We start from the raw sequence: 21,979 nt of genomic DNA, 5'->3' as shown, positions 1-21,979 counted from the left end.
GAGCAACAACCACTTGCAGAGAAAGAAAACTAATTGCAATAACATACCCATTTTACATAAAATTGTTCTGTTCATAAAACTTAAGATGGCAATATTGCTTTGCTAATGAGACATGGGCAAAACTGGCAAGCCTCAAATATTGTAACTGTTTTTACACCATATAAAGTTGATAGTATAACTCAAACAAAAATAATTGTAATAAATATGTCTAGAAATGCAGACTCTCAGTTAAAAAGATACTAACAATCAATTCATCCAATCACAACATATACTCATTCACCCATGCAAGACGAAAGACACATACACTCACACCTGCAATTCTGGGCTGGATCCCATAAAATGTCAAATTTTCTCCTTAATAGAGTTCATGAGATAGAAGACTCAGGGGAGTAAAATTAAATGGAAAGCTATGTAATTTCATCACACCCTGACAGACATACTAAAGGTTGGAAAGCTATAATTATTTGCATTAATTTTTACATTTATAAATAGAAGAATGAGTGAACAATAGAGTGAATGTTATTGATCTTTTATTTATATATAAAAGTATCAATGGCTAAGGCAGTCAGGAACTTCTGTGTGCAAGAAAAGGTAAGTTTCCTACAATCCATTTGGCAGTACCTGTAAAAAAAATTGTAAACAAGCGGCCACTTACGAGCAAAGTGCCTCACAACAAAGGTCATATTTAGATCTACACCATGAACATACCTGGCATATTCCACTGATACACATATCCAAGGATTCAATATTGCAACGAGTACCATCTAGTACTTTTGGGGCAAGCTCCACAATCAAGTTCTTTCCCAGAGCTTGACATTTCAAGGCACATGGTGCAGTAGGATCATTATACACAGGGATCCACTCATAAAAATGTCCCTGGTATTTGACGTCATTGTAGGCTGAACACTGTTGTGCTCTGAAGTCACCAACATCTGAAGGGCAGTCCTAAAAACAAACCAAAGGAAGTGTTTTTTTTAAGAAGGGAATATTTTGCAATTGCAATAAAGTTATCTGATGAATTACACAGGATCTATTCAGGGAGGCATGGTTCAAGAACTGATCTGCTATGACAAATATACCCTATTGCAAAGTTTTACTGTCGGTATTAAAACAATTTATGTTGTTTAAGCTATTGCTTGCAATGCAAGTAACAGAATAGCACATATATTCCAGTAATAACAACATAAGTGATATGAGAGGATAATTAAAAATGCTACTTTTTATGACACTATGTAATATGTTTAAAGTCTGTAATAAGACTTAGCTTCTAAAGGAATCTATATATTTTAAGTGACTATAATGAGACGTCTGACATTTAATATTTCTCTTTTCAATAGCTTTTTCCACTTAAAGGATTTCTGAGTGCTCTACGCTCATACATCAATTCATACATATTGTCAGAGTAATGAAAGAGGCATTATTTCTACTTCTATATAAGGAAATACGAAATTGTCTAATTAATTGTTCAGTATTGCTCAGAACAGGGACAAAATCATTAGGAGGAGAAACCAGAACTTTCAGTGCTTAGCTCTTTAGTCTAATTACAAAAGACCTTTACTTCATGGAATCAGTAAGGCTTACTTTATTGAAATAAAATGTACTTAAAATTGGTAACTATTGATTAGATAGTTCCAGTTCTAATGAGACAGTTCCGTACCTCCTCTTATACAGAACCTCAGCATATACAGCTGAAAGACCAAATATGAGAACTGTTTGAAATAAAATATTCTAAAATACTTTTCTACATAAAGCAGTGCACCCAAACGATGTTAATATAAACTACGGTGACAGGAATGGAGATGAATACTGATTTATTTGAAAATAACTTTGGTAAAGCACTGGCAAAGGACTTCGTGTGTCAAATTCTCACTAAAGACTTCATTTGAAACTATGTCCAGTGTCAAACAGTCCATACGCCAGACTGAAATGATATTCTTCCAAGAATTCCAACCGCACATATAAGCCAGATTGTGAGGCTGATTTTAACAAAGTTTTGTTTTCATTGGATATAAGACCGAAAGATTGTGATGTGTCAGTTGAACTCATGGAACTTATTACTAAGTAGTAGTTAGCAATACTAATCCTGAACACATCTTCAACCTTATCAGTGAACTGAACCCTTCCTGAAAAAAGGTAATGAAAAATTAAGTGCACTACACAGTACTGGGGATTAAAACGTACATGAGAAAGGTTCGAATTCCAGTCTCATGCCCTCAACGATGTTGTCCTGACACCACCTTGCTCATATGAATCTGGATGAGTTGGCACTGCACTAGCATAATACTTTGCCAATGCCTTAGATTTTTTCATCAGAGGTAACAGTAATCTAGAAATGCCTCCATTTTATTTGCAGCCTGCATAAAACAATCTAAAATCAAAGTTGTCTCTACAGGTCAGCATGGGGGGTGGGGGGGGGGTTCACAGCTGAGCACTGAGCAATTCACTGAGCATTCACAGCAACACTTTGCAACTCTGTCCAGTGCCACACCTTACAGTGAGAGTAAGTCAGAATGATGCTAACATATTTTGTGTTGTCTTTATTCTGGGATAATTCTACTTTGCGCCATATTTTTTTAAACTATAAAATGTTGGAATAAGACAAGAAGTTACAGATACTGTAATTCTTTGAGAGTTTTACCTCTGCAAAATCCCACAGGTGAGAGCTAAAAATATTAAACAAATACTGTTAGAAACCACCCTTATTTACTGCAGTGTCACTCCCAAGAAATTCACCAAGCTTGCACTGGTGTAAATGAGAGCAGAATTTGGCTCTGACTTATCTGTCACCTCTCATTTTCCACAATAGCAAGTCTAAAAAGCAGAGAGGACTTCAGAGTTCATATGGATACCATATGGTTCCCTTCCACCGTTGCAAATAGAGGAGTAGCTAAGGATAAAAATAATAAGTGGAAGTTAGATTCAGGTAAAGTTAGAAGCAATATTTCGGAGTAGTGTTATTCAGCCATGCACAGCTACATTTTCATCACAAAGAATAAAAGAGCTATCTGTAAAAGAGGCGGAGTGGCGGCCTTAGGCTGAGTTTTGACAGGCTGTTGTTACAATTCATTATCACTCGGTGTTGATTCAATGCCAAGACACAAACACCACAATGTCAAGATGTCAATCCATGGTTACTGTATGTTTCTCATTGATTCAACACAATTCAGCCCCTTCCTTCCACTTGCTTCCTGGCTGCTTGAAAGCAAGTGAATTCTCATCTCCCTACTCTGTTTTGGCATCTTCAAAGAACACAAAGCGATCCTGGCAGCTCAATTCATATGCCAGCTCCACCTGCTATACGTTCGAGTTGTGTTCAAAAGCAGGAGCCAAAAAAGAGCATCACAAAGGGATATCAAAGGGCTGAAATTATTAACATTTGTATGATATCAGAATCTGGATGGCAACCAAGTTCAGATCCCTGTTTTCCTGGGAACAATAAATATTTGTTTAAAGAAAGGAGTTTATAATCTAAGCAGAAAGACAGCTGAGCACAGAAAGGAATATAATCAAGACAACACGGGGACTTCTAAACTTCAGGTTAATTCCATTAGAGTGCATCAGAAAAGTGAGAGAGAGTTTAAAAAACAGAAAGGAAAAAGGAGGGCAAGATGCGAGAGAAGTAAGCAAGGGTGAAACACATATGGGAAGTGGGCAAGGCCATGCTGTCAGACAACGATACGTGGGCCCCAATCCTCATCCTGCTTGTACATCTTTTTGGTTTTAACCTGTTTCAGATATCAATTCATCCCATCATTCCCTCTTCCCTCTCAATAGTCCACGTTTTCTTGTTTGTTAAATATTTTTGCTACTAATTTCAGGATTTTTCATATTTCCTAATTTCAGCAATAGCTTTTGTCTTAACACTCAAATCCACTGAACTGAAGCAAGGCTGTTTGTAGGTTCATACACTACACAGGGAGCTGAAAACTTATCTATGAGGTCTAATACATGGAAATGTTGGCAAAATAACCACATCCAGATCTTGTAGTGGAATGAAGTGTATTTATGACGTGACTTATGAACTTATTATTAGACAGACAGATCTGAAAAAGATGCTTCAAACACAACTACCATGCAGGTTAAAAATACACACACGGAGATACATATATTCCAATTCTTTTTGTGACAGATGATTAAAAACTACTGCATTCAAGGGCTAGCTTCTTATGAAATGTATTATTTGAATTTTGGCAGTGAGCACTCAGGCCTTGAAAACAAAGCTAACCTGGGAAATCTGTGTCTTTGTAGGCAACATTCATGTACAAAATATGAAGGTTGCATCAGACCCTGTGAGTTCTGCCAACAATTACTCCACTGAAAAAAGCACAAAAGAGAAGGCAAGAAAATTCCCAGTAAAAATGATGACACCAAAGAAAGTCTAGCCCTTTGTCTAGTTTTATTCTTTGAATCTCATTTTGTTGAAACCTAGCCAAAACCGATGAAGTCATTGTTTTGTTTTCTTTTTAGAATTAGCTTCAGGTTCTATGTTTTTCCTATGCAATTTTTAGGCCATTTCTTAGTAAAAATCAAGATACCTGAGCTAGAAACCACCCTACCCACGAGAGCCATGTGGTGCATCGATATTATAAATATATAATAAATAAATAAATGAACAGATTAGAGAGAAACTATGCAATTCAGGGTGAAATATTACAGAAGTAAAGCAGACACAGTTCAGCCAAGATTTTCTGAATAGGCTAAATGAGCATGTTGGGACAATAATCTGATGAATACGTTGAACAAGTGTGAGCATTATCTGCATATAACAGAAGTTCATAATTTAATTAAACATAGGGAAATCTGTTACAATATAGTGTTTTTTCTTACTGTAGAAGAGTCACGCTGGCAAATGGGATGTTTTGGCACGTAAGAATGTGAAATTTATGGGGAAATGGCCCAAATAACTTGTTCTATGAATAGGACCCTAAAGGATTATCTTAAACACTTCCATATAGTGCACATCATAGCATTAGAATGTAACAGTATATACAAAAATGGAAATATAAAAAAGGGGGGTTAAGAAAGACTGAAAATCTCATTGAACAGCGTATAATGAATAGTTTATATAGTTTATTTCTCTAAAGTTTCTGTAAGGAAAGCTGAAAGCATACACACAGTTTTAGGAAATCATGCACCTGGCATCTCACTTATGACAGAAAGATAAGCACGCTATACATATGCCTTAATCGCAGCAATTATATTGTTGCTAAGACTTTGAATTAATTTTTTGATTGAAATATCACTAATATTATTCTGGAACTATGCTTGAGTTCAATGAACTTACTACTATTCTATTACAAATCCAGATGAAACCAATTTTCTGGTAAAATGATTCTTGTTCTTTTCATTAGAATGACACACATATTAAGTTGTGCTTCATTTGTACTCCCCAATATAGATGTTAGTGGTGTAATGTATCATGTAGCAAAATTACATTTGCAGACAGCTTTACACAGTATATATATAATGAATGTCTCATGTGGTTAACAATAATACCTACTAATATGGAAAGAAACTAGTATAAACTCTTAATTTTCAAACTAAAATTTTACTCCTAAAGCAAGAAGCTTTCATTAGAAATAATGCTTTGGGGAAAATAATATCATTTGAAACAAAACTGGCCTAGTAGCCCCAGGTTTACATTAGGTGCAAGCTCCCATTTCAAGGTTAAGTCAGGTCTAATACTGGGTTTGAATTCAATGACACCAAATTCAAAGATCAACTTTATTAATGGTGGAATTCTCATGAAATACATTTCTCTCAGGAGTTCTCTATTATCTGATCCATAATCTAGGAAAAACCATTCCTGAGAGATTCTGGCTGTATCTAAACTGAAATGGAAACCTGATCCCTTTCAGACATGCCCCAAAAGCAGAACTGTAAAGGCAGCTTCCTGTCTGGAAATTAACATTTGAATCATCATAAATTCAAACAGATTCACATACAAGATGCTTGCCACTTATCGCTTTAAAATAAGTCCTAAAGTTAAAAAACAGGCCCCAGTGACTTCAGAAAAACTCTCTGGGAGTTGAGAAAGGATATGGTAATCATCTTTAATAATTTTCTCTATGCTGAAGCAGAAAGTGCCTTCATTGCCATCAGATTTTTACTGAATAGCCCTTACAATGAACAGTATCCACAGTTGCTCTTACATATCCTAAAAGCACGTAGACCTCTGCTTACAGAAAATATGTCCAAACCGATCTCATCTTTCTCCTTTTTCTGCCCACTGGGTAGTTTTCTAGTCCTTTGGCTGGGATAACACGGTACACTACCTCGGCTTGTCTCTGCCATCGCACAGGAAGCTGTAGTGCATGGGATCAAGCAGTCAGAGATATGGCTGTATACAGCGCATACAGCTAGATAACTAGATAAGGAATGTCACAAATAGATTTTACAGTGGCAGTTTATTTATTGCTTATATACTGGCTGGCTGCAGTTTAGCTTATCAGACAGCTTTACAAGATTAAGGTATTTTTTGCATGTGGCATTTTTATTTATGAGCTAAGGACATTGTGGTCAGAGCTGCTAGGCCTTTTCTTCTGAAAGGGCAAGTGACAGGGCTTGTCTCCAGAATCTGAGTTTTGCATGCACTGGGCCTGATTCATTAATCACTTCCACTAGCTCTGCCAGAAGAAACTTCGGCTGTGAGCCGCTGTGGTGGAAAATCCATCCAACACTGAGGAGTGGAGTGTTAGAGCAATTCAAGGTGCTAGCAAGCCTTGTTCTTGAGGAGAGCAGAAGCCAACTGGCACACATGAAATTGTAGGTGTGGCAAACTGGAGAGTGGGAATGGCCAGTTCTCCCAGGAGATCCACTGATTCAACATATTTACTGGGCAACTTCCAGTGTCAGGCCTCCTAAGGAGAACTTGTCATACTTCACAGCTGCCTGCTGCTGGCAGAAATCACAGGGTTGGCAATGACATGAGTATCACCTGCTGTTGCCTGGGTATAATTCAACCCAAGGGAACTGCGGGCCTCACCTTTTAAGGGTTATTTGTGTGAAAATTGCTGCCTTTCTCCCAGAGCCAGAAGCAGATTAATCAAATGCACTACAGTTAAAAAAAAAAAAAAATTTTTTGCTTTAATTATTTATCTACCATCTCTCTCTTCTGGAATAGGATTATACGAATGTTACATCGTACAGAAAGGGAACCTGTGCAAGGCGGTGACTGCTGACCATAAACCATCCTGAATTATTGTGCTTGTACACATGCTCTGTTGATCACTGGTATCGCAAAGTCCTGCAGGAGCTGCACACCTTGAAGGGACTACAACATCTGGGGTGAAAGGCAGCAGCTGTTTAAACAGCACAAAGCATCGCTACAAATCAGTTGAGCACAAGTCATGAAGTATGTTGTATGTGACTGGTTTTCATAAAACGTGTCTGTAAAAATAAAATGTGATTGCATCACAGTAACAGCAACTGTATAGTCAAAACTCCAGCTTTACATTCAGTCATGGAAATCATCTATGCCAGTGTACCTAAATACACATGCTTTTGCATATGGACATATAAAAATCTGGGCTTAGGCAAACAGGGAATATAAGGAGTAATTATCCCATTTAAGATCTGAAAGGGACACAGGCGGTTAACCTCTTTGCTCATGTGAAGAGTGCCACTGTATCATTAATGATCACAAAGGATCAGGAGCTCACTTTTAATGTCTGAAAGGCAGCACCCCCAGGAAAAGCACTTGCTAGTTTAAGATGAGAACTGATTCGTTAATCCTCCAAAATGTGTAACTTTCCTAATAAATGATATAAAACATTCTGAATCACAATTGGCACTATAATTTCAAAAGAAAAGTCCATTTGGGAAGCCTAAATTTGAGACCTCATGGTGTCATGCAGACTGAAATCTTTAAAAACTGTAATAATGATGGAAAGAAAATTATGCACCATAAGGTTTTAAACAAGAAGCAGCATTTCTTAAACTTTAACACATTGTTTGAATAAGCAAAATGGGATTAAAGGCCAGACTCACATTACTACTGCAGGTTTTGTATCGAATATTCCGACCTTCACAGTTCCTGAAAAACAGGGTAAAAACGGTTACACTGCATAACAGCAAAACACAACCCTGCCTGTTTTACAGCTAGTTACTCTCTTGGAAATTAGACTTTTATTGCTACTGCTCTACCATAATTTGGACTCAAAACACAAGGTTTAAATACAAAGGGGATTTGGGGACTCGACAGGTTACACTGCTGTCTCTCTTCAGCAAAGAACGTGTGGCTTTCCCTGTAAGCCCAATTTACTGCAAACCTTACGAAAAACACATTTATTTTGTGAAAAAGATTTCACAAGGCATCCCTAAACTTGATCTATTCTGACTGCAGCAAAGCTATTTCTAATCTGGGAGATGTAACCCAGAGGAAAAGAGGATTGGAATACCTAAGCAATCCTTTAATCAAGCACAGGGCTAATGAGTATTGATTTCCCTTTCTCCTAGGAAAGAAAACACAGCCTCAAATCTTTCCTTTCTCCCCCAAAAACAATGTAACCCTTTTGAAAAACAGCATGTAATTTTACTGACCCACCACCACATGAGCAGAATTCATAACTTTATATGAAATCTATTTCTCATGACTGCATGCATTTCTAAGGTGCGCAATGCATATGAATGCTGAAATCCAGGCAATTCAGATCCTCAGCAAAGTCTGTTGTTAGTAGCTAAAATAACGGGCATGTAAAGTCATGATTATTTACTATGGTCTCATAAATATGGGTGTGTGTGGATTTTTTTTTTTTTTTTTCTCAGGGACCCAGTTTGCCAAACTTCTCAATAACTGGCCAGCACTTCTGCACCGTGTAAGATACTCTCTGTAAGAATGGCTAAATCAAGCCCTTGAAGGAACTGAAAACATATTTCAAACAAGTTGACAGGAAATTACAATTAGTGGTGTCTCTAAAATCAGAAATAGTGTTTTCGAATAATCCTTTCATACCAAAAAGACCTGCCTTACATTAAAGAATGCACAAATGTATAGCTGGTAATTTACAGCTCTTGGACTAAATTTCCCACTTTTTGCAAGAAAATTGATTGCAAATATTAAAAAATTCTTTAATATATGTGAGGGATTGAAAAATACCATTTGAAAAGGAAAAAGCAAGATGCCTGGAGCAAGAGTTCAAGCAGCTCAGCAGAAGGTACAACTCTCCAAGCTCAAGGTATTACATGTCTCAAATTTCCAATCTTTTGCTACAAACGATTGCATCACAATGTGCAAGTTAAAAATGTTTATGATACATACAAATGTGAAAACTTTGTTTCACAATTGCGCATTTCCTGGACATTACAACAACAATAAAACACAGAAAAAAAAACTTTTAAGCTACATATTTGTCAAGGTATGGAAAACACATGTTTTTCAGAAGGGGAACACATTAAAAATATTAATAAAACCACAGTGGAATTTATATTGCTACAATTTATTGAGCTCATTTCACAGTCCCTAACACACTGGTAGAATATCACGGCTTCTTTCTGGAACTATTACTTTTCTTAAAGATCTTTGTGCATTTTGCACTAAAAGAAACAGGAAATGTTTTAAACAATCATCTTTAGCCATGTATTTCATACAGTTTGCACTTACCTAGCGTATCACTCTACAAGCCATTTTTAAGAAAAAATTACTTCCTGGGTGACAACACATTTAACTTAAAAAATCTCAACAAACCAGAAATTTAAGTATAATCAGCAATTTTTAAAATGTTCAAGAATAATTCAAGTAAAGCCAGCAAGTATGGATGCCAGCACAGATGCTTCAAAGCTGGTTGGGATCTCTTCTCGCCTGACTACAGGCCTATTGCATTACTCCTACTTTTAGGATTGTAGCAACAAGTCCTACATTAGTCCAGCTTTGTGCTGAGGTAAATTGTTTTCACCACATACACTGTTCTCTTTAAGCTACACTAAGGCTTATCCACAAAAACATATGGCCACCAGGACTAGTGCACTGAGAGAACTGGCAGAGAAAAAGCTTCCTAACAGAAAGCAGAATTTGATACACTTATGTGTGGAGTAAGTCACTTGTTTTTTACTACAGGGAAGACATGGAAGAGCCACACGGAAGGCTAATTTGTATGCAGGTTAACTCACCGTTCACTTTATATTCCAGTGACAGGGACTCCTCTCAATACTTGACTGTACCAGATAAATCATTGTTGTTATTTCACAAACATATTTAATAGCATGCTGAAGTTCTGTCAGAATTGAAGGCTAAGATATTTATCTAACATAACAGAAATATATTAAAAGCCGGATTTCATAAAACTTGATCTGTCCACAGCGCTTGGTTCCAGATAAAGAAGCAGCAACGCATCTCTGTAGACACCAGAAGAGGACAGGGAATTATGGAAGAGCTGCAGAAGAATAAATACACGAGCTCATTGCTTACCTGCCATTTAAACATCTCCTCAGCGAGTAGGAGGCTCCCCCGCCACAGGTCCGTGAGCAATCACTCCAGGCCCCCCAGGCATCCCAGGAGCCTTCCTTATCTTCATCAGAGCGGGTAATTCTGGAGGTCTACAAAAACAGAAAAGGAGGGGGGCGCATGGGGGAGAAAAAAAATGGATGTGTTTGGTACATGTTTAACTGCTTGGCATTAATAGGCTCAAGTACGTTACTTTGCTGCTTATTTACAGTATCTCAAATTCATGTACTATTTTAATATAGAATAGTAACATGGGAAAGGAAGCAGAGTCTTTGAAGATACAGTATGTTTGATGCGTTGCCTTCTGCCAAAGGACCGCTATGTCCAAATACGCTGTCATTCCCAACATACGTTACGTCCGACACACTGCGTAGGAACTACACAACTGATCTCAAGCAGCCAGACAAGGCATCGTGTTCTGAGCGGGCTGCTGGGCTTTCTGAAATCCTGATCAAAGGAGTTTCATATCCAGGACTAACAAGAGGACTGAAGTCTCTTTTTACCTCCTCAAGTTTAGTACAGAAATTAAGCACCTCAAATCTTTCATAAAGTGCACACACGGAACTGCAATCAGGGAAGCAAAACAAGAATACAACTTAATTACAAAAAGTGCTATTAATTTGAAAGAGACTGGGGGAAAAGGCTAAAAGAGTGATTTTTAGGGTACAGCAATCAAACACTGATTTAAGCTTAAACTCACTCACACAGGCTTCAAAAACATTACCAGACATCACAAACATAAAAATGAATGATTTGTGACAAAACCCAAAATTCTGCTTGATGTCTTTAAAATGTCATTTTTCACTTGCGTTATATCCTGTTTAAGACAACTGACATTTCCCAGTGAAAATTCTCAGGACATTTTAGAACATGGTATCTTAACACAATAGTTCAATATTAGAATGTAATATGAATCAAATTATTCAATAATGTCCTGCTTTAAGAGAGTACTTCTTGGTTTATGATCTTCATGAAGAAAGCATAGGAAAAATCAGATTCAGAATTACCCCAAGCATTTCTCTCACTTTGCTGCAATTCTTGAGCAGCTGTTTCATTTACATCCTACTTTCATTCGTCTGTCCCTCCAAACTTTAAAATTTCTCTTTTGAAAAATCATGCACAGATTTTTATAACAAAACAGTGATCCCCTAAGAGTTGTCAGACTTATGATGGGCCTGTTATCATTAAAAAATTAAGATTTTTAGAATCTTAAATTACACCCAGACTGAGATGTAAACACCATTTCTCTAATCACCGTGGCGATAGTTTGCACATAAGACTACTGCAAACATAACGTAACAGCTAATAACATCATTATGAAATTCATATTGTAGATAAAAATGAGGCGGCAAGTCATTTATCTCAGGTGACAGAGAACACTGACTGATACTTACTCTGCCCCAACACAATCACAAATGGGAGAACATGAAGAGCTCACCCAAGCTTTAATGAAACAACTATTTATACAGCCAGAGTTCTATTCCCATGAACTTCAGTGGGCTTCCAAGCAAAGGCGTTATACTCACATCACTATATTTTTTGACAGCGTAGGAAGACACAATTTAATCAAATCGTGTTTCAGAATCTTTACTCCCCCTCCCAGAAAACAAGTGCACAGAAACACCAACCAAAGGGCTATCTGTCAGCAAACATAAGGCAAAGAGATAAAAACATGAATAAATAAACTGCACCCAAGTAAACATTCAAGTCTTCATAAGTGCTTAAAACGCTAAAAAGATTTTCCTGACCGACTAGATCCAGAGAAGTGCAAGAGATTAGACTATGTCCCAATACTAAACCAGATGAAAACACTTTAATCCATATTTTCTGTAAGTAAGTAAACTCATGAGAACAAGACTCAATCCCATTTTCTTCCAAAATGCCTTACAAAAGTGATTTGAAAGTGAGGGATGTCTAATTCAAATCTTATGGTACAAAGGGGGGAATACATACATAACTCCCCTTAAATTCAGTGCTACAGATAAAGTCAGCAAATCTTCAGCCATGAAGAAAGTTGACTCAGATAAAAACCTACCAAGCTTGAAGTAAAAATGGCAAACAATAAAACCAAAGCTATTTTCAAAACAGCACCATACAAGGAATACACCTCAATATTGGGCTGTGTAGGCCAAGGAATTTCCTCCTAAATATCATAGTAAAAAATTAATTTATTAATTAAAATGACCCAGAACTTGAGCAAACTGGCCCATTTCTGTGAATGAGCTGTTACACTTAGGATGCATTCACACCGCGGTTTTAAGTATAACTATTGAACAAGCATCATTTTAGGAACCCAAAGGGCAAACAGTTAATCTTAGCTACACTTAAGCAGAACTAAGGACTACTCAAACACATTTTAAAGGCATTAAGAGTAGGCAGATTTAGTATAATAGCACTACTCCCCATAGTTAAACAGCTAACAGAAACGTTGGCAATTTCCAAATTTTTCCATCCCCTTCCTCAAAAAAAACTTGAGCTTATAAAAAAAACTACTTGTGAATTAGAGAATATGCTATCTCCGTTTGAACGCTAGACTACAGAAGTTGGTCTAAACACATCAGTGGCTCCTTAACTTTCTTGCTCCCACAACTTTACAAATTTTACAAACACTTACTATAAAGCTTTAAAAGCATACTTAGGCCAATCTACCGTTCCAGAAACGATGGAGCCCAGCTCTGCCAAGATCCCCGAGGAATTTTCACACTGGCGTTGGGTATACTTTATATCAGAAGCCAATTCTGAAAAGCCTGACACTGAAAATGGAACCAACTGCCTTTAATCTTGAATAAAAAGAGCTCAGCACTTCCCAACAAATCACTCAGCACATGAAAATGAGTCAAGATGAACAAAAGTCACTTATTTCAAATTTATGAGTGCAAAATTAAAGTTTGTCCTCTGTAATCCCAAGGCAAATGATTGTTTTTTAATACGTTGAGAAATGATTAAACTTATGATATTAAAAAAAGCAATACATGCCACTCTCTTTTTCCAGAATAGCTAGTTTCTTTTGACAAAGCAGTGACAATGCCTAAAATAATCCTAACTTCATTATTGTATTAAAACCAGCCACATGATATTAACAGACAGAATGTCCTCTAAAGCCCTAAACAATGTCCAGTTGTTCACTTACCAAACTGCTTTGATAAAAGCCATTGTTCTGAACTGTATCTAATTAAAAAGCTGTAAATACTAGGGTGATCAAAGCAGAAGTTTATGCCAACAAAGCCTTCTTCAGAATCATTGACTAATTCAGTGCCCACAGTGTTGATTTAAACTCTAGCTAGTTCAAACTATTTGTCCCATGGGAAAGAATTAAAAGCAGCTTGCACTGGCTTAGCAATTTACTAGTAAAATAATATTGATTTACTAGCTGTCTGGTTTCATAAACTCTACATATTTCATTTGTCTACACCATGGTACCAAATTGAAGTAAAATAAAGAAAAGATTATCAACATTATAATTTAAACCAACAAAACCTTGGAAGCTCATTTAAGAATTAAATCAAGAGCTAATTGCAATTGGGCACAAAAGGGTATTATTGTACCTCAGGATTGCATTCGTGGTTTGCTTCTTGACTTCAATTTTTCATGATTTTATTGTCTTCAGTCATAATTCTAACAAGGTTCAGCAATGAAGTTTTGCTGAACCATATTAGAATGGAAGTGGTTTTCCTTTAGTGGTTTAATTTTGCAACATGTGAAGTGCAACACATACATTAAGCATATTCACTGTGAAAGTACGTATGTGCCTACACATACATAAATGTGTGCATGCACACCCATGATGTAACGTGATCAAGTAAAGCCACAAGTGCTGTAGTGAATCCAGATAAAATAACTTAAACCAGCTATAAACCTAGATGATTTGCTGCTCCTTACGTAGAACTAGATGGCAAAAGGCGTCACATTTCCACTGGATCCAGCAACGCTAGCAGGAGTTGTATACATTCTAAAAGCATCCCATATGAATGCAGGGTTAGATGCAAGCAATATCTGAGAACATATACAATGTTCTCTGCAGAAATTAATCCTGTTTATATGATAAAGGTAGTTCCAAATTATTTCATCCCGATCTATTGGATGTATTTTGAAAGTAAAAAAAATAAAAAAAAAAAAGTCAGTCGTGACACAGTACATGGGCCTGGGCAAGGATCACTTGAATCAGGGGATGGAGGAAAATAAATTACAAGTTTTGAAGCACTTGGTGATATAGGCAGAGTCTCAAAGAGTGAGATGACAGTATGCCAAGGTTTCCTCAAGGTCTGAGGCCCAGTAACGTGCAACCTGAGTCTCTGCTGACAACCCCTAACTGACAGAGACAGCCTTTTACATGGAGAATTTTACTGAAAGTGTGGCATTGGTAGATTTGGACAGGGGAGGAAATGTTAGTGCCAGTTTCCCTTCTGTCCAGGGTTCTGTTTCGCTTCTGTCACATATGGGCACATACTGTAACACCACGTTCTGCAAATTATTTGTGTGTGTGTGTGTGTGTTTCAGGCCATACTTGCCTTGCCATGTACTACTCCAAGTATAGTAGAAGTGGGCACTGAGGTAAAATAAATGAAATCCAGATGTTACCAGGGCTGATCATTAATCTAAAAGAAGGGGATTTTTACTGTCACTCGTAACACCCAGTAAATAACAACAGCTACATTGACACACGTTACAAAAATCAAACACAGTGCTGTTATACAGAGAAAAATGATTATTTGGCCAAACTTTTGTTTGGCTGTTATGAAGGATGACATAATTGTCTTGAATTTGGTCATGCAGACTTCAAAGGAGATGCAGTGCCAGAGAATGAAGGTCAGTTTATGCAATTTTATTATTATTCAGACATCCATTACATAAGGCTTGGATATGTAAATGTTTAGCATTCAGCGTAACAGATTCAGCTTCTCAACAGAAATGCTCTGATACCTTGAATGTTTGTTTTCCAGAGTTTTTAGCACACATTCTCGCTTTAAATACAAACACAAACCACATTGTAACAGAAGTGTAAAGAAAGAAATGTAGAGATGCAACACTCCATCCATCTGCACGAGTCCCCAGGTGGTAGTCCTGCCATGTACGTATCACAACACAAACTGCCCCGGACTCTGCCCTGAGATGTGCCCCTGAGCACTTCCCCAGAGCAGGGTGCCCAGCTCTGCCAGGTTCTAGAAGAGATTCAGTGCAACCTCTGGGCAGCATCTACCGACACAGACCATGTGCAGGGCTGGACAGGTATTTAAAATGCTCTACTCAGTGATGTGGCTCTCAAAATAAGACATTGTCATAACCCAAGTAAGGACTTGGGTTATGCAGGAATATTTACCAATGTAACTGCTACGATGCTAGCATTAATGCAGCTCTCTGGGTGAGTGCTCATTGGTTTTTCTCATGGCTTCTTATCAAAATAGTTTGTTATTAATTTGAAAAGACATGCCAAACTCCAAAAGAGAATCCCCGTAAGGAATTACATTGGCACAGCTCTACCATATTGCTATTTAATAACACATTGCTTATAACTAAATTTCTCCATACAGAATTTAGATTCTTCAGATTAAATTCATCCAAGTGAAAGAACCTATTGAAGGGTATAAACACCACTTCAGTCCCACTGAAGGCCTAAATTAAGCAATACCCAAAGCTCAGTACTGGCCCTTCTCCCAGGAGTGAATTTCATCCTTGATGGTATTTTGAAGAGAGATGAAGCATTTCCTTTTTATTGCTTCTTCCCACTCTCACAACCCATAAATACTATTAACACTATCCTGACTTTCACAGTCTTCCAAAGCACAAGGTTATGTCGGTGTTCACTAATCTCCATGCACAGCACTGCACTATGCAGTTTTCTTCTCCTCATACCTACAAGTGCTCCAAACAGAGGTAACACAAGGAATTATGGCACTGAAGGGAAATTATCCTGCCTGAGTAGCTTTGTGATGCATTTCCCAGATTCTTCTTTCCAGACACTACACTTGGTGGAAAAGGTATCAAATTGCACTGCTGACTGTGTCCCTGAGCAGAGCGCATAACTGAAGGAACAAGTATTTACCTGCAGATAATCACTGGATATGCTATACAGCCCCAAACTGTATCCCCTCACTTTTAACTCTGGCTGTTATGTCTATGGCGTTGCGACAAAATAGACTAGAAGTCTCCTTCCTTGCTAAGGTCACATACAAAAATGATTTACACCTCTATTTGGTACAATTTAAGTAAGGTGTAGAATGCAGATTAGATTAAAGATTTAGGAAAAACGATTTCAGTTGTGGGGGCAACTAAATAGAAGAACAGTCAAACCTTATTTCCAGACAAATAAGGATTATTAATAAGATCTTGCATTACCTGATTTTAGCAGAAAAACTTTGACTTGTTTCATTATGACAGATTTCAAGACATTTCCTGATATATTTCTGCTATTGCTGGGTGCATTATATATTACCTAATTGTGCACTGTATATGTCATTAAGTTAAATAAATCTTTTACTTATTATGTACCTAAATAAATTATATATTATTCTGTATGTTAAAAAAGACATATCTGGAATTATAAAATCCTGGAGAAAAAACAGTGATTCATTATTTTAGACTGATAAAAACACTTGTGAGTAAATGCAGCTATTTTAAGCAGTGGTTAAGAAACAATTAGTTTTAATACTGTTAACATTATTTCAGTTACATTAACTATCCCTTGCGCCACCGTGTAAGGGTATCCATGCACTACGAACTGACTGCAAAACGGAATCTGTGCCTGGTAACAAAAGACCATTTCAGAAACACAAGCTGGTAAAGCTCACTGACAGAAGAATCAACAGCAAGAAATGAGCCAAAAGGCAAATGATGGACTTATTCAGCTACATGAAAGAATACATCTGGGGGCTCAGATATACTTTAGAGCTCTCAGAGTAGAATTCTACAATATATTTTTATTCTACAGCAGTTTTGAATAAATTCAAATTCAAGTTTTGGAAAATAAAACATGCAAAAGAGTCACACACAGGAAATATTTACAGTGTAATTCATTTTGATACTGAACTGAAGGCGAATCCCAGCATGTTTTCCAGTATTATACGGCATCCAGATTTTCTATTGTCAGTGCGTTGCAAAATTTCATATTGACAACACAGGCCTGCACTGCAGGAGTTGTCAGGACAAAGTTGGAGGTTTTGGCAGGTGGAGCAGGGATATTTGAGGCTTTTGGCATCCAGGAAGGGATGAAATGTTGCTTGGCTGTTTGGCACCTATGAGCTAGCTAAGGCTTTTGGCATTGAAAAGAGTCTGTATCACCTCCTTCCTTCTTTGTGAGCAGTAACAGAGGGAACATGGAATTTGTGGGCATGGAGAAGAAATCGTGGTTCCCACCCTGACAACTCCAAGCAGAAAGCAACTGCATTAGTACACCCAACTCCTGCAGTTAGTTCTGCATCTAACAACAGCTAAAGACAGCACCTACATGTTCCTGCTGAAAAGAATCAACACTGATGTAATTAAAGCATAATTAAGTTGCTATTTTTCAATTTCTGAGTTAACTATATTGTTCAGATGAGTTCAGAAAAACCCATATGAAATTCTAGTTTTACTCACTACTGACACTTCTTGATGACCTACACGGAAGTCCCAGGGTACATTTTTATTACAGAGGCACTTGCCTCTGTCCTCTCCTCTGGACAATCTGTTTCATCTTCTTGGGTGATATTCCATAAATTGCTATTTTGACAGATAAATGTCTAGCAAAGAGAAAAATCCTTTTTCAAACCCTGATAAGCATGTCCCACAAATACACATCACTGGCAACACGCCTAAAAATCCAAACTTATTTGCCCAGGTTTTCGTTCACGCTTGCCCAACTAGAGGCATGAGCCCTTTATCTGCCTTATCTACAATGGTAAATATTATTTCACATTTCACCCCTATTAGAGCATGGAGAGCATGGAGAAGATCTTAGGTCCTGAGAACAGGGAGGAAGGCTAATAACCAGCTTTGGTGACACAAAACAGTCAGACAAGAAGTCCATGCTGCTCTAATGCTTTTAGGTCCAGTCATCCAGGACAGCTGATCAGGATCAAGAATATGAAAAAATGCTTCCCAAGCTTCCAGTATTTCGTTGTCTTCCAAGATTTAAAAGCACATGTGAATACATAGCTGGAAATATATAAATTTGAACTTTCAAAACACATCCATTCCTCTGAATCTGCCCCATCCAAAATGGAAACTATACAGAGAAATGTTTAGCATCACTCCAATTCCCTCCATTTCTAAGTGGTCTGGAAAATTATAACAAAGATTTGCACGTGTAGCTGGCAAACAACCCAAAAGCCACAGACCTTGGGAAACGCACAGAGGTTCTGAAAGGGAATATAACCAAGAAAGCAATATAAATTTTAGGACTCTGCCCACTTTCTCAGTAGCCAGCCTGAGGCAAACACTTGCCAGGGCTGGGAAGAGATGTAAAGACAGATTTTTTAAAAAAAAAGCAAAAAAGAAGGAATGGGGTGTTTTATAGTTTATAAGAAACGTGATATTCCTTTTGAAAATATCATCAATTATATTAACATTCCCAATGAAGAACTTAAAATTGTCCTAATAAGTATAAAAATATTTTTAAATTATAATTAATTACACAATATTCTCCACACTATGGTATTATTAAATACACAGTCCTTGCATTTTGTTGTGCAAAGAAGTCATCACAGATGTAATGAAAACATTCTCATTTTCACATGACAAATACAATACACAGTCTTAAATACTTTTTGAATACAGCTTTTAAGGCTATGTATTGTTATGTCGATTTCGTGGAGAAGAACCTGACCTCAGGAAGGAGGAGGAGAAGGTGCATTATGTGAGTAGCACAGCTGAGAATTACATCTCTGTGTCCAAAGTTGGATTTTAGTGCCCCTTATAGAGCTCTTCCACCTCCTATTTTGCAACCATAAACATTGTCCTTTCTACTATGCATGTCTACAGTTCGTACAAAGTATGAAAGGGAAAACATGATCTTCAGGACATCTTGTATGGGCCTACTTTAAATCTGCATTAACAACATTCCATATATTTCCTGGAGTCCACGTAGTAAGTTCCATGTAGTAAGAATTCATGCAAGCTTTACTAGAATGCTGATTCAAAATTTGCACCTGGATACACTGGATTTTTCCACCTTCACACTGCACACCACATGTTCCTCATCCAGCATAAACAGTGTGATGGGTCAGCCAGAGTCTAATGTGCAGAATTCCTCAGGTGCATAATAGAAAGAGAGACTCCAATTTCTGGGAAATATATCTGGCATTATTCTTTTTTAATTACCTTATTAAATATATTTGCAAACACCCAAATAAAGGTGCTTTTAAATACTCTTCCACGCAATTTTTAAAACTGGTCTCCAAAGTTAAAAACTGCATCACTTCAGCACATACAGTGGAAAGATTAACACTGATAAAAAGATGAGCGTTATGCCTGTGACAAAGCAGAGGATTTCCATTAGCTTCCAAAGATCAAATTTGCAAAATCTTCCCTGTCGAGGCTTATTTTTCAGCATTTTTTTCTATATTCCGATTCCATATAAAATTGCAATCATACCTCAGTGATTACATATTTTTGAATGCTTTTAAATCATGCTTTCCATGTAAAAAAAAACAGTACAAAACAAAACACTCCTAAATATTTCTCTTAATGGTCAGGTACCTATCCCAGGTTCATCTCCTCTTGGTGGATACCTGTGCCAGCTTAGGACCTCCTCATTTCCTTCCTGATCTGTTCATTTCATGGAGACCAACTTGACAGTAGTTGAGGAAACCATTCCAGGGTAAGGGGAACTATGGCAGGAGTGCTACGAATTACTGAAGCTCTAGATTAAAATTAAACAAAGTACTAAACTTACAGGTTACAAGCAGGAGAAAAGCAACAGGGGAGAACACAGGGTGGAACTTCTTGTTTTCCAGCCCACAGGTAAGCTGTGAGAACATGGAGAAGAACAGACCCTAACACAAAGCCAGGAGCTGTTACCACCATCACCATCAAATTTCACTCTTGCTGGTTTGTGGTGCTCCTGGTGGTATTTGCCCAAATTAACGCTGCAAACCCTGAAGTATAAGAAAGGCTGTTCTGCTTACGTGACATGCACATGCAATCCGAGTATGACTGGATCCCAGACGTACAACAGATTCACATAATGGTATCTACTTCTTCCCACAACCTTATCAATTACTGTATTACCCTGTTAAAGGGTTGACTTGCCAAGACTCTCATGCACAAGACTTACAGACAGGTTATAGAAAAGTAAATAAAGAGGGAATACGGGCATTTAAGAATTACTTATGTTACATACTATTTACCTTACAGTTTACACCATCATAAACAAACTTTATCCCATCACAATGATAAATTATGTATTTAATTTAAATCAATACCCTAAAAGCAATCACTTCAAAACACACAAGTGCTTGACATTTACATACAGTATCTCTATACACATGCTTTTGAAAGAAAATTCACATTTTCTCTTTAATTAGTTACAACCGCCTTTTTTTCCTTTTTAAAAAATTTGTTTAAAGGACTCGCAATGAAATCATCCACTGAAACCAATCTTTTTTCTCAGAAAGAAATGACTGCACCTCTAACTTCTAAAAGAGCCCCAATGCATACCATATATTTAAAAAATTTGTTTAAAATAATTTTCCTGACTTGAGACACTGTCTGCCAAGTTCCTGCTAGAAGCAAAATTTTATGGCTGACTTCCAAACCTGTGAATAAAAGGAGTTTATAGGGGAAATACTGACAGAAGAATAAACTGTAGCAAGAGCAGCCTGTATAGAAAAGTCTTTCCTGTGTGTTCTGTTTATCCATGATTTGCAACATTCAGAACCCTGGATATTGGGATATTGCACTCCTGCCTGCGTCAATTGCATGACAAGATTATCAGTAGCGCCAGACTGATGATTTGGTTATAGGTATTTATACCTTATCAGTCAGATGAGGCATCCAAACTTCTCATTTGTGAGCTAGAGATTCGGCCCATATCTCCCGACTCACCCTGCTATTTAATACTACATGTAGCACTTTTAAGGGTAATGTTTCTATAAAAGTAATGCAAAGCAGATCACAGAACATAAGCAGATACACCTGGCAACAGAACAAATGTCAAATGGAAAAATATTAAAGCCACATTGTTAGCTGACAGCAATTATAAGAATCCTAATTTTCCTTTCTCTAAGTAAAGAACAATTAAGTTTATCAATTTGGAACTTTAAATGCATTATTGATTTATTTCTAACCCCCGATTTTTAAAGTATATACCACTTTGTGTAGAGCCATTTGAAATTAACGTATTGAAGGAGAAGACTTATTAAGCCCATAACTAAGAGGCAGTCTGACTGAAGCTGATTCTGCCCAAAGTAAATCTAAAACTTGTCAGGCTGATCATGGTGCCTTTTTACTGTGGTATAAATCAAATTTAACAAGATGAGTTTTCTTCTCAGAGAAAACAATTCTTGCCCCTTTTAACAACGAGCTGATCTCTGAGTGGTATTAAGCAATGGCATAACTGATCCA

At 37.2% G+C, this 21,979-nt stretch overlaps 1 protein-coding gene across 3 annotated transcripts in view; it reads right to left on the bottom strand.

Annotated features, from left to right (window-relative positions):
• Positions 1-21,979, bottom strand: part of ADAMTSL3 (ADAMTS like 3) — a 203,300-nt gene that overhangs the window by 91,306 nt on the left and 90,015 nt on the right. For all 3 annotated transcript variants that reach the window (XM_055811101.1, XM_055811105.1, XM_055811091.1), the window contains 3 exons: positions 10,406-10,533; positions 7,990-8,035; positions 709-945 (listed from right to left, as the gene is read on the bottom strand). In XM_055811101.1, coding sequence (XP_055667076.1) covers positions 709-945; positions 7,990-8,035; positions 10,406-10,533 — 411 coding nt within the window. The remainder of the gene's footprint in view (positions 1-708; positions 946-7,989; positions 8,036-10,405; positions 10,534-21,979) is intronic.

This window comes from Falco peregrinus, chromosome 1, assembly GCF_023634155.1.
Source record: "Falco peregrinus isolate bFalPer1 chromosome 1, bFalPer1.pri, whole genome shotgun sequence".
NCBI lineage: Eukaryota > Metazoa > Chordata > Aves > Falconiformes > Falconidae > Falco > Falco peregrinus.
The sequence above is the reverse complement of the archived record's forward strand: the minus strand, read 5'-3'. Positions and strand labels throughout refer to the sequence as shown.